The sequence below is a fragment of the Atta colombica genome, unplaced genomic scaffold, assembly GCF_001594045.1.
Source record: "Atta colombica isolate Treedump-2 unplaced genomic scaffold, Acol1.0 scaffold89, whole genome shotgun sequence".
Lineage (NCBI taxonomy): Eukaryota > Metazoa > Arthropoda > Insecta > Hymenoptera > Formicidae > Atta > Atta colombica.
In genome coordinates, this window is record NW_017259582.1 from 1,207,635 (window position 1) to 1,222,165 (window position 14,531).

The 14,531-nt window shown below is 30.3% G+C and overlaps 1 protein-coding gene across 1 annotated transcript in view; it reads right to left on the reverse strand.

Annotated features, from left to right (window-relative positions):
- Positions 1-4,689, reverse strand: part of LOC108693198 (RNA-binding protein 48) — an 8,626-nt gene extending 3,937 nt beyond the window's left edge. Inside the window, exons 1-4 of the mRNA XM_018202011.1 lie at positions 4,409-4,689; positions 4,195-4,329; positions 1,330-1,520; positions 1,041-1,229 (exon numbers count right to left, since the gene is read on the reverse strand). Of these exons, the coding sequence (XP_018057500.1) occupies positions 1,041-1,229; positions 1,330-1,520; positions 4,195-4,302 (488 nt within the window). The 5' untranslated portion in view covers positions 4,303-4,329; positions 4,409-4,689. The remainder of the gene's footprint in view (positions 1-1,040; positions 1,230-1,329; positions 1,521-4,194; positions 4,330-4,408) is intronic.
- Positions 4,690-14,531: the final 9,842 nt, after the last annotated feature.

The following is a 14,531-nucleotide window of genomic DNA, read 5'->3' on the forward strand; positions in this document are numbered from 1 at the left end:
TCTTTTGAGGTTATCCACGAATCGATCCAATTTTTTACTTCTTCATAAGATCGGAAGTGCTGATCAGCCAGGCCGTGTGCCATTGATCGAAACAAGTGATAGTCAGAGGGGGCAACGTCTGGAGAATACGGCGGGTGGGGTAGGACTTCCCATTTCAACGTTTCCAAGTATGTCTTGACTTCGCAACATGGGGTCGAGCATTGTCATGCTGCAAAATCACTTTATCGTATCTCTCGTTGTATTGCGGCCGTTTGTCTTTCAATGTTCGGCTCAAACGCATCAATTGCGTTCGATATTGATCGCCTGTGATTGTTTCAGTCGGTTTTAACAGTTCATAATACACTACGCCGAGCTGGTCCCACCAAATACAGAGCATGACCTTGGACGTCAAAATCACCGTTCTTGAAGCGTTGAAATCACTCATGACACGTTCTTTCACTAATAGCGACCTCATCATAAGTATTTGAGAGCATTTGATGAGCCTCAGCCGCAGATTTCTTCATATTGAAGCAAAAAATTAAAACCTCCCGCAAATGACAAGGATTTGGCTCGTAAACTGACATTTTCAATCGAGAATAACTTTATGATGCAGACACAAATCGACTAATGTTTCTATGGGGATATGTTGACAGATGCCCAAGTTTATTGTATGACGTCTATGATCTATTTATTTCGACCACCGCTAAAGCCATCTATAGGAAAACGGCGGAAGCAAAGTTGTACACCTAATATCTCAATTCGTGTAACATTCATTATATATTTACCTTCTATTAGTAATGCTAAACGTAAAAGAAATAGTGATTTTTTTATTGTGAATTCTAGTAAATAAATTTAAATTTGTCAAATAAATAAAATATAATCTAACTTCTATAATAGAACTCGTGAAAGTTTTTATTATACAAATATGTAAGAATTTTTTCAGATTTTTATACATCGTAATAATATAGAAATGTGCACTAAAATTCGAAGATTTAGGCTATGGACGAAGAGTAAAAATTTAACATTGTCGGAGAATTAATAATAACAATATTTAGACATACCTTGGAATAAATTTATCTACTTCTGGATTTATCAACTCTTGTTGAATTCTTTTTATCTGCGTCGCTACATCCTTATGGCGTTGTATAAATTTTAATTTTGTCTCGTCTAAAGTTTCTAATTCAGGAGCATAATAAACATGCAGAAATCCGCCGAAGAAATTTTTATTATCAATTAAACGCTTTGCTATTCTGTGCAAGAAATGATTTAAATAATTAGATTTTATTCTGTAATTTATTCGTAGATTCTTGTGTATAATAAATGTTATTTTTTTAAAACAAAAATATATACCTCGCACTCTGAATATGTGTGTAGTGTACATGGTACGTCTCTGTAAATTCTTCTGAAGGATATTCAGTTACCAACTGAATTGCTTTCACATTTCCATAAGAATAAATGAGTTTTCTCACCTCTTGTGTTAATTGTAGTTGTGGTACTCCATGTATTAACAAATGCTGTGATTCATCATTAATTGTGTAAACCTGTTACACAAAGCTAATTTGTCAAGAAAATACGCAAGCAATCGTTTTTTTATATATGGCTCTTCAAATTAATATAAGATATATAAGTAAAAATATAATTTAGAATATAATCAAATTATAAAATTTTTTTTAAGTAAAAACATTTAAAGCAATCAAAATCGTTATAAGATGTACAAATTAAATATAGCATCAATGCTTCGTATTAATTGTTAATTTCAAAGATTAATTACTGGAAATATTATTGTATGCTTTTTTTTTGGCGATTATATGAAATAGATTTTTCAGCAAGAATTGATAGTATTACATAATAAATCATTTTATGATTTTTATTAAGAATTTTATTCTTATTATTTGTCAATGTTAAATAACAAAGTAATGCTTTGCTATTATATTATGTCATCTGCATCTCTTGTTGAAAAACAATCATTCATTGTTGATAATAAAAATATATTGTAACAATTGAAGCTAAATTAAATATGAAATGCTAACGCCAAAAACGAGTCAATCATTATATATATATATTAAGGTGATTAACTCTTTAAGAAGACAAAGAGGGACATTTAAAAAAATTTAATATTAATTATCGTAATTAAATTTTAATAAACATTTTTTAAATAATCGTTAACAACGCACACAAATAACATTATACAGGGTGTCCGATAATTGTTCTGACGGAGTTCGTGGACATATTGAGCAGATTAAACTGAGACGGAAAATCTTATTCAATCGTCTTATTCAATCCTCTACCATTTTGCAATATTCGCAATAGTTAACAAGATATTAATTGCTAAAAATGGCCGAAAATTGGTCTTCAATAATTTTTTACTCAAATATTATCAACTTTACAAAAAAACTGCACAGATGAAATTGTTTATTTTCTTCTCATAGAACTCTATGATTTTTTCAGAATTTTTTATCACTTTTTAATATTGCATTTTTTCATTTTAATCAACATGAAAAAATATGATATTAAAAAATTCTGAAAAAATTCTAAAAAAATTCTTAGAGCTCTATAAGAAGAAAATAACAATTTTTGCAATTTTTTTATAAAGTTGATAGTAATGATTTGATAGTAGTGATTTTTTTAAAAAATTATTGAAGATCCATTTTCGATAATTTTTAGCAATTAATATCTTGTCAATTATTGTGAAAATTGCAAAATGGTAAAATTCAGTTTTTTCCCAGTTTTTTTCTCAGTTTAGTTCGCTCTAAATGTCCACAAACTTCGTCAGAACAATTATCGGACACCTGTATTATTATATTTGTAAATAACTTTGTAATAACATTTAATGTATAATATGAGATCACAACAAATATTACATCAAGTTACGAGATCACATTTTATTTAAAAAAATTATATTTTTTTACTGAAAGTATTTTATGAATAACATTTAAGTTTTGAAATAAAAAATTATAAAATTTTTCACACATTAGTCGAAAATTAGAGCTCACGCTTACTATTTTATATTTATTATATTGATACTTAAAAGAGAGACAAATTGTAAGTTTAAGTGTTTAAGTGTAAGATGTTTGAGACACATGCTAGAGAGAAACAAAAAATTAAAATTTGAAACTGTCCCTTCTAATTTGGAACAATTGGTCACTAAGATCTATATGTGTAAATAAATTTTAAATTTACTGAAAATCTTAAAATATATATATGTACATACACATTTCCTTAAAAATAAAACTAAATAATTGATGGAAATAATTATTGTTCTAAGCAGTAATTTAATATAGATAATAATCTAAGTAGTAATTTAATAAATATCTCAAAACGTTAACAGTATATTATTAGTTTAACGAATTTAAGCAGAATATTGCAATAGATTACATCAATTACATCAGCATCAAGTTCATGTTTCAGCAGCAAATATGAACTTGATATAAAATATTTCTGCCAATTTGATATTTGAGAGTAGGTTAGCAAAACCTGGTATTATCAATCATTTTGTAAATTAATTCATTGAAACAGCAATTTTAATTTCTTCTTGGTTTTTACAATTAACAGATTTGTTTGCATGCTCACTTGAAATCTTAAAAAAACTTTGAAATGAGATAGACACATATTTGGGCATCAAAAAGAAAGCAAAGATGTTGAATGTAAAATATGTAAACCAAGGATGAAAAGTTATTTTTACCATTATTTTTTAAAACAATTTGATGATGATAGTTAATTAAATGTTAAAATTGGAAATGTTACTTTTCAAAAGTGATGTTCCCAGCGTTAATTTTCAGTTAATCATTGCTATCGTCATAAAAAATTGCAATGTTATTATTAAATCATTGTTTTAAAAAGTAATAGTAAAAAGTAATTTCCCTACAAGCAACGCAAACAGACCTAATTATATTCTATAATAATAAATTGTATTATGTTGATACTAAGGACTGCATTCTGTTTCACGCATGATGATGTGCATACTGCATTATTTATCCTCGTAATTCGAATGTTAAACAAGAGTAAATGATGCATCATGCGCATCATGCGTGAAACGGAACACAGCCAAGATTTATAGGAAGTACTTTGTCGAGTCTGTTGAAAACAGATATTTAGATGAATTATATTTCTTTAATCTCTATCAAACAGCAAATTTAATCCTAGTAATTAATCCTAATTAAAAATAAGTAAAATAAAAATCCGATTTTATTATAGGATACAAGTCTTCAATACTACCTTGACTGCTGTTAATTTTTTTCCTTGTCTGTAAAGTGGTCTACTTTGACATAATTTTTGTTGCGCATGATGCGGCATGTATACCACTGTACACTTTTCCTCTGACATAATACAACGATATTCCTTTGTCACTTTCTGTAACGATACAAAAGGTAAAAGAATTTAAAAAATAAAAAATTGATATTCAACACAATTCAACATTAATATTAAGGACCTCTTTTGCAAACTCCGATTAATTATGATTCAACCACGATGATACAATCAATGCTAAATACTAGGGCTGACTATAGTCCCTAGAATTACCAGAGTCTGACCATCTCTCCAACCTCTCTTGTGATTGACGTGTGCCCACACAATGGCAGTACTAATCGAGAACGCATTCATATCACCAATTGAGAGCAAACACACATTTCGGACATGCACGCCATTTTTAGTGCATGGCTAAACTCTGATAATTCTAATGGTTTCTGGACGCGGAAACGCTTGCCGTGAGACAAAATGAGACGCGGTAACCAATGAACATTAGGAGCTGTAAGCTTATTGGCTATTGCATCATATTTTGCCGCGCGACAAGCGCTTTTGCGTCCAGGTATAAAAGTGCGATTACATGGAGTGCGGTTTGCGACACGGCCTAGTAACAAACTCACATTGTGCGGAACCTCTTAGTTTAGTTACGGAACTGCCAACATTTAGGGGAAAAAATAAGCTGAGCTAATCCAGTTCGGAATACATCCAGAAGGGATTTATTACGATTCTTGAAACGAAATGAAAATTATGAAAGTGATCAAATTTATTAGAATATTTATAATTTCATTGGTTAACACCTAGTGAATTTGCTCATTTTTGTAATTTCTACTTCGTCTAAAAAACCGTAATAAGCCCTCTCTGTTTGTATCATCAAACGGAAAGCACTCATCGTCGATTCTTAAAGTAAATTTTTACTAGCTGCTCTAACCGACTGTTTCAGCGACATAAAGGATCACGTGATCAAAATGAACGCTATTTGTCAATTTTGACCATATGATCCCTTTTGTCGCTGGAACAGCCAGTTTGAACAGCTCATAAAAATTTTCCTTTATATTTAAGGATGTCCTTTATTTAAAGAACACGGAAAACAATACTACTCTTTTTCAATTATTCTTAATCCTTAGCGATCACTGATGACCAACAGTTGTCGATAGAGTATGAAAAATTTCCATTTCCGAAAAATATGTCCCATGATGAGCCAAGCTATTTAAAATCAAAAGGGAACGATGCTGATTGGTTGCCACTACGACTTTATTTTTTCGATACAATTATTGACCAAGGTTGCGTTCGAAAATCTATTCCCCAAAGTAGGGGTTAACTTATTGAGGAAATGTCACGTGACTACCTAAGTAAATATAGCGGTCGATGAGAAACAAAAACCTCTCGAACAGTTAAGGTACTTTTTCATACTGATGTTTGATGATTTTGGCGTCAAAATAAGTCACGTGATAGAAATTGACGAATATCAAGCGAATTTCGATCACGATGACCTGTTTTGAAAAAGAGCGTTGAAGATCAGTATAAAAAGGTACTTTTAGGGTAGAGCACTAGAACTTAAGTATTCACCATTTTTATTCCTTTTCCCACTCCTTGCTCTGTTTCCACTAAGCTGTGACGGGTTATGGTCATTATAGGTTATGATTTATATTTACTGTTTCAAATTTTGTCCTTTCACTCCGTTTTTGCTCTCAAAATCAATTGAATATTTATCATAATAGTGTAGGACCTGAAGAGTGTCTAGCGTTCAAGTTATTTCTAGATAAAGTATATGTATGTCAATTTGAAGAAAAGGATTGAAATTTCTCATCTGCGAGGAAGTGATGTTTATTCACAAGTCATGTATTTATTTTACAGCAAGTTGTCAACAAATATTATCCGCAGGAAATTTAAATAATCGAATACTTTTTTCAGATCTATTGATATAGTTTACTGCAACGCAACAAGGCATTTTATAAATTTTTTGTTTTAATTAATATATAATATTTCAATTTTTTTATATTCAATTTTTCCTTCTTTTTATCTATTAGTCTTATGGTAAAAATCTTATGGTTCGAAGTACCATAAGTGGAAATACATAAACTACAAAGCTTAGTTTCCAACAGCTTAGAAGCTATAATCTGTAACAACCGTAACCTTTTCAGCTCAGTGGCGAAGTGGGAACAGAGCAATAAGTGGAGAAAGGAGTAAAAATGATATGCGAATATTCATGTTTATAATGCCTTAATTAGGGTAAAGACTGAGGAGATAGCGATGATATAATATAATCTTAATAATGTATAAAATATTTTCATTTACACACATATTTACATGTATATTCCAAAAAAGTTAATAGTAAATAAACAGACTAAAACAAAATAAAACTATAGACATAAATTATGTCAAAATAATTAACGTGTAAATAAAAATACATGCGTTAATAAAAAGAATTAAACAATTTAAATAATTGCATTTATTTGTTTTGTCTTGTAGAAGAATTTTTTCTTTTTTCATGTCAAAAATCCGTTTTTTACAACGCACATTTTCTACAACGCAGTATGATATATAATTTATTTTAATTATTTTATTCATTGTATTGTACACGTGAATACTTGAAAAATATATTGCATTTATGTAATTTGATGCACTGCGCAAGATAGATAATCTTTTCCGCACTCCCGAGTGAGGCACGAAGAAATACTCTGGGAATTTTTCCCATGTTTTCAAACACTGTTGGGAATAGGGAATGAGGACAAAATGACGTTTACGAACGGATTTAAGCGAATCCTATTTTGGGGAGGTTTTCGAACGCAACCCAATTTTGTGATTTTTTTCTAGAATTTTACAAAATTTTTTTATTTTTTCAGGAATTTCTTGAAAATTTCTCATATTTTTTTCAAGAATTTCTCGGAAAATTTTACTACAAATTCTACAGAAATTATATTTTTCGACTTGGCAACCCTACAGACAACCTTACATGAAAATTGTATCTTCAGCAAGAATCTATGGGTGCACTCATGATGCGTTCGGGAAGACGCTATTCACGCTATTTAGCGCTACAAACTGGATTTGCAGATAGCGCAAACAAACACGATCATGACGTCAGTGGCCTAGTTTCTATCGAGAGTTTAATCCGGATCAGAATGTAAGAACCAATTACAGTCGATTAGTTTTTACATTCCGGATTAAAGCCTCGGTGGAAACTAGGCCACTAATGGTAGCGTGTTACGTCACAATTGCGCACTATCAACACTGTTTCTTCCGAGGTAGTGTATTGATAGCGTTAAGGCTTAAACATAATAGGCAATAGGCAACAGGGAATAACGAGCCGTCCAATCAGAGCTCTGAGATATAATATCGAACTTACATTCCAAAGTTCTGATTGGACGGCTCATTATTCCGTGTGCCTATTGTGTTTAAGCCTTTAGTTTACAGATCCGTGACTCTAGCGTAACGTTGCTAGCATTTAATATTCGTCAAGGTTAGATTAATGTTTGAGGAGATTCTGTTCTTGAATGGCACCAAACTTTTCTCTCTTTAGAATTTTGTAAAATAAACGTACGTACATCCAAGGACTTCGATTCTTTCCCTCGGAAATTTTTACAAACTGAGAAATAATAATCTTTACATTAATGCTCATAGTCTGTGCGCAATTAACGACATAATTAAACTTTACGTTTGCTTACAAATAAATCTGAATAAAGACAAAATAATTTGAATATTTGGAAGTTTTAAAAAAGTAACCGAGGGAAAGAATCGAAGTTCTTAGATATATGTAACGTGTGAATTTCAAATTTTATCATAGTGAATGCAATCTCAATTTCAATTTCTGCAATTGATGGCTTACCACTAGGCTGATAATGTAATTCTTGCTTGTGTATCATCTTTAATTTTTCAAAGTTTCTGCGAAGTTCGACTTATGTATTTGATTTTATTGATGTGAAAATTAGAGATATCTTATTACTGGCGATTTTTAATTTCCATGTACAGAAAAAAATTACTATTGCGGTATCGTGGCAGGGTATTCCGCTGCAGATGCTTAAGTCCTTATTAGATGTAGATGCTTCTTCTCAAATCGGATGCTCAATGGATGCTCAAGGATTCTTTTATCTGATTAATTTACTCAGTGTAACTATTAATTTTTTGATCTAGTTTACATTGTTCATTCCGGTCTAACGGCAAGCCATCATAGAAATTGCAATTGAGATTGCGTTCTATTATTCACAAAAAAATTAAAAATTTACGTTACAAATACATACGTTGCAAAACTCTAAAAAATTTAAATTATAGAGAAAAGGTGATTGGTGATTGAAAACAGAATCCTCTACATTAATTTAACCTCGACGAATATATCTCTTTGATTAAACGCTACGTTAGAATCGCTAATGGCGCTATCGCTCCACGAACAGCATTGGTGGCGTTTGCGTCCATAGTGCGAATAGTGCTTCTGAACACACGCTCAAGAGTTAATGGTCCTTTGAAGTGTTTTTTAATTGATTAATTTATAAAATTCTTTCTTTTAATTGATCCATCAAATGCTTCAAAGTATTTGTAGCGAGACTTTGACCATAGCCTCAGTACTACAACTATTCACTTAGTGAGCTCTTGTATCTGATTGGCATATTCCGTTAGATTTAATAATATAGATCAAACAGAGCTTACTGAGTGCTCAATGAGCGATCATAGTCACAGTATAAATAAGAACAGTAGTTTCACTCTGTGTCGGCACTTTTGATCTTTATGTCCTATAGTGCCATGTAAAAATTGCGCATGAGCACTTATAAGAGCGAAGCATCTTAGGGAATGAGCATAGAATCTTAGGAAATAGGGAAACTGATTGATGCGCCATGTTGAAAATTGCGCAAAACTGTTGCCCTTATTTTTGGCAGAGTAAGTGCCTTCCAACAAGCGACACAAATGACAATGAATCATTACATCTTTGTTGTTTGCCAATGTTAAACAAAGATGACATAATGTATCGCATCGTATCACTACTGTTCTTACCTATACCACCGACATACTATTAAAGAGCATAAATCCTGATCAAATTTTTGGCGGTATAAAAAAAGTTCCGAGGGCTCGGAGGTAATTGAAGAACGTTGACATTATCGACGATTGATATAAATTTCTTATTATTAACATAAATATCGATTCATGCATTATTAAATTCATGATTTTTTATTATATAAATGTTCCATAAATAATATGCATACTTGTAAAGCTATAATATCCTATATATTAGCTATAATATCCTATATATTTACAGAAAAATTACAATTTTTTTCTCTGCAGTTATCTCTATTGATAATCAAACTTTGACGATACACTGAAATCACAATTTTAAAGAAAAATCAAATATTATTGAGTTCTATAAATGCATAAATACGTCTACTAAACTGATAAATCAAAAAAGTAATACAATATTATCAGTTTTTAATTCTAACACCCGTATTCATTTAGTTCTTCCTTATTTTAAAGATGGAAGAAGCCTCCATGAAGGATTCCTCGATCTTCAAGACCTCCTTGTGTCACAATCCAGAAATGATAATGAAATCAATATCGAATCGATGTCGAATCAACATCGATTCCATTATTATTTCTGACTGGGAAATTGCTTTCAAGTCTGCCTTCTTGAAGGAAGGAATATTTTAGGGATTTTAGTAACCTACTGAAGGCATGTCATAATATATAATATATGCAAACTTATAATAAAGATTATAAAGATTATAAAGGCATTGTTGAAATAAAATTGTAATTAAGCATTTTGCAACAATAATGGACAAAAATAAAACCAAGCGAATTTGATTGGACACAAGTGCGCACTGATGCACATTAAAACCGCTGTACATAAAACCGTAAATATATGTTTATAAATAAACATAAAAATAGATTAAATCGTGAAATATTCAATACATATTATTCCACTATTAGGTAAAATATGTATTTCATAATTCGAGATATTTGCATTTTATTTTTAGACTAAAATTGAATCAGTGTATACAACGGCTTTAATATGCTTCAAGTCGAATTCGCCATAATGCTTATACGAAGGAGAAAATGTTTTTGATACAGTTTATTTCCGGAAAAAAAAAAAAAACTATAGAAAATAATTATCGATACAACAAATCTAAATTAAAAGCTATCAAAAATAAAAAGACCGATGTGACAAAATAAATTTAGAGGTTTGCTTGGTCATGAAAATTGCACCTCAAGGAAACTCGTAATCTCTCTTGAGAAAAGAAAGTTAATAAGATTTCTTATTTGATCAAGGAAAGTTTATGTAACGTGAAATGAAGAACAAGGAATCCTCATTCCTCAAGGAAGGACTATGAATACGGATATTAATCATTTCAATGTTCTTAAGGACGCGAACTCCTGTAAGGATGTCAGTCTTTAATATATATAATATTTCGTCAGTGCATGTACTGTGTCACAATACAGAATGTACCCTGTGCTGTGCGACTAAAGAACAGACCATGTAAAGTCATTAGATTAACAAAATATCGCGAATTACCGTCATTTTGGCTCCTTGACGATTATTCAAAACTTTAGCCTCTTTTGCTGATTTTTGCAATAGGGAATTGGCATAATTTTTGAAAAATATTGGATTTCATAATTTACATATATATTTTTAAATGCAATTTATAAATAATTTTTTTAACACAAATTGTGCAAAAAAAAATAAATAATAAAGGATTGCATTATTTAAAATGCCGAAGACGGTCTAGATACGACCGAGTCTTCTCAAACGTGCTGTGACATCACAACAACGAAACCACAATTATTTAGTAACAAATTAATTTATTTTAAAAATGAACAATGGAAATACATACAGAACGTGTTTTATACGTTTGTTGTGTAAAAGTATAACAACTAAAACATCAGAAAAATTGTTCTTTTATGTGCCTTAAGCTGAAAATGTGAGAAAAAAATGGTTTAAAAGCACATCATATTAAAATCAGGAAAATTATTTTTGTTGTAAAGATCATTTCGATGTACATATTATATAAAACATGTTTTTTATGTTCTTTAATTATAACAATTATAAAAATATAATATTAATCATGTTCATGTAAAAATATCTAACAAAACCTAAAATGTAAGCTAAAACATTGAATGTCAAATAATACATAATACATAATAAATAATACATAAAGGTATTTTGGGAATTTGTAAAATTATTCTACATCTGAAATTATTTTAAAATTATATTTCATAATTTAAAAAAAATCATATTTTCAATGTGTAAATGCCATATTTTAAATGTTTGTAATCTTAAATTAATAGAATTTGTTTTCGAAATAATTCGCTTTTTTCATTTTCAAACATTTTTTCTTTTGCAAATGTTATATGAAATTATCGATTGGCAATGAATATTTTTTAGTACAAAAGTTAAACATTAACTGATAAGTTGATAATGTATAAACTGTTCTTTTTTACTGATATTGTATAAACTGCTCTTCTTTATGTCTAATAGTGTATGTTTCGATTGATTATCTAATTGTTTTGCTTTGGCTTGTTTGATTACTTTATAAAATTAGAGTTGTCATCTAAATTTTCAGTCGTAGATTCAAAATTGTCATCTCATTAATTGTAATAAATTTTTTTGAAGTTGCAACATTAGACAAGGCTGATTTTCTCCAATAATATTCAACTCAGTTGTGGAGATTCAGATTCATATGATCTATTAATCCACATTAAGAATGTTATATCATACTTACATTTTCCTATAATTGAATTCATTTATAGAAACTTAATTATTTATAACAATATATTTATATTATTACAAATATGTATTACTATATATATATAAAAATATCTTGGATTTATTTTTACTTTGTATTTTTAAAGTCGCAAATGACTTCTTTAAGATATTTAAACGATTGTTTATTGAATTATTACTTTAATGAAATAAAAATTTAGTTATTTTTTAAACTATTGCTCGCAAATATTTTAACCTTCTGTTGCTGCACTTTCAGACATTCGCGTTGAACAATTTCTTTTTCTTCGCCGACAATACAGATTACAGTATAATCTTTTTGTTGAACTCTGTATTCAGGGTAAATTTTTCCTTTTACTGTATAAATAGGACCTTCCCATTTGACGCTAACATAACTTATAAGTTATACTCCGCTATAGCGGAATCAGTATACTTTTCTCTTGATGATCTATAATATATTAATTATATAATATTTATTTATGCTACTTAGAATAAAATTGAAAAAAAATTACCACTGTAATAATAAAAATATACTTATAAAGTTGGTTTTACTCCTCGAACTTCTGGAGCATCATATTCCAAACCATAAATACAGTTATTTGTGGTAAATTCGTTAAATCGACTTTAATGAATCCAGTTAGTTTGATATTTTATTTTAATATTCTTAATTTATGAAGAGATTTTTAAGAAGAGAATTTTAAGATTTCGCTTTAACCTTCCAATGTAAGCAGACGATTACAGATGATTTATTGAAGTGTAATGCCATGAACTTGTTAGCCAATTAAAATTGTTTTCTCAAATTTCAAATATTATTAAACTTTATTTTAGTTTTTTAATACCTATCTATTGCTAAAATTGCAAATTTTATTATACATAAATTTATAATATATTTCCATAATAAATAAACAAAAATGTATTATTTTTTTTCATGGAAACTTCCTATTTTCAACATAGCAACCGGGCATTTTCGATAATAACAAGTTCTCTCTTAAATCAAGTTCTTCTTCTTTCAGAACCTTGTATGAATTTCCGACCTTTTAACAGAATCAGATTAGCACTTCGACACCATTTTGGTTCCAAATGCTAATTCAATGAATTTTCTCATCGCGGTACTTTGTTAATCTAGACTTTAGGACCTTGGATACCAGCCCTAGTCAGCCCTGGAATCCTTAGGGTGCGATTGTATGGAGCGCGGTATAGTAATTAACTAGGCAACTAAAAGCGTTTTCGGCCCGACCGGGTTTGCACCAATTTGGATTAGAAAAAGAGATGTTTCGCTATTGGTTGATGTTACACGCCTCTACCAATAGGAGAGCACGAAACATCATTACTTCATCCAGATTAGTACAATTAGTACTCGGTCGGGCCGAAAACATTATAAGTAATCACATCTATTTCTTTCGCTGATATTACATGGAGTGCGATTTACGCGCACATTTGCGGCACAGGCTAATAATAAACTCACATTACTGTACACTGCTATGCACTTTTTAATGGAATTAATTGATTTAAACGCAATTATTAAGTAAATCTATTTAAAAAGTAAGAGTATCGATAAAGTGTGCATAAAAATAAGTTACTATATTTAAAAAAATTCATACTAAAGAACAGAGAATAAGAATTTCAGAAACCTATCAGAAATCATATATTGTGGAATACACAATTTCTGATAGGTTGAAATTCTTATTCTCTGTTCTTTGTTTCCTGTTCCTTTTATTGTGCGGAGTCTCTAAGATGTGTTCCGAATCCGTTGGCTGTCATAACTCGTAACCAATAGAAGTCAGAGGCTCTATTCTTAAAAAGTATTGTATACGAAAAACTATATATAATGGAAACTATAGGGAAATATTATGGTGTATGTAACATATACTATAAATTGTGTTTTTTAAATTTTACCAGAGAGAAATCTGAGAGGAGACATAACGGCCCAAATGTAATCACAAAATGCTGCCGTGTACTACTGCTCTCTGACAAAGTGGAGGTAAAAAATTACATAGCAATGTTTTTCTTAGGGTACATCGTTTATTTTTCAAGGCTGGACAAAATAAATTGATATTTAGTTCATATAATCATGCTATATGTAGTTTATATCCATTTTGTCAGAGCAATAGTTCGCGGCTACGTTGTGGCTGTTGTGCCCAATGTGACGCCGAGCGTGTCTGGGCGCCGGCGATGACTAAGGACAATTGGCGAGAAATCGTTAAGTTTGCAAAAAAATGTTATTCATTCTAACTCATATGCCATAAAGTGGTTTAATATAAATTCAAATAAATATTTAGAACGTACATTAAGATTAAAAGAGTAATAGTCTAAACGAATAGGAGTGATTGCGTGCGTATGACAGCTCAGATATCGGTATCGCATTACTAGGTTAAAATACAAGAAACTCAAAATATAATATAAGCATTTATCTGATGACGCAAGCAATTACCTAATGACATGAGCAGTAACCGATGTCGCAGTGAACATTAAAGGATGATTAATCTTACCGAACACTAACTAAAATCTATCGCTGAGGCAAAAGATCCGCTTGCAGAACGCCATGACACTAAAGAGAGAGAGAGAGAGAGAGAGAGAGAGAGAGAGAGAGAGAGAGAGAGAGAGAGAGAGAGAG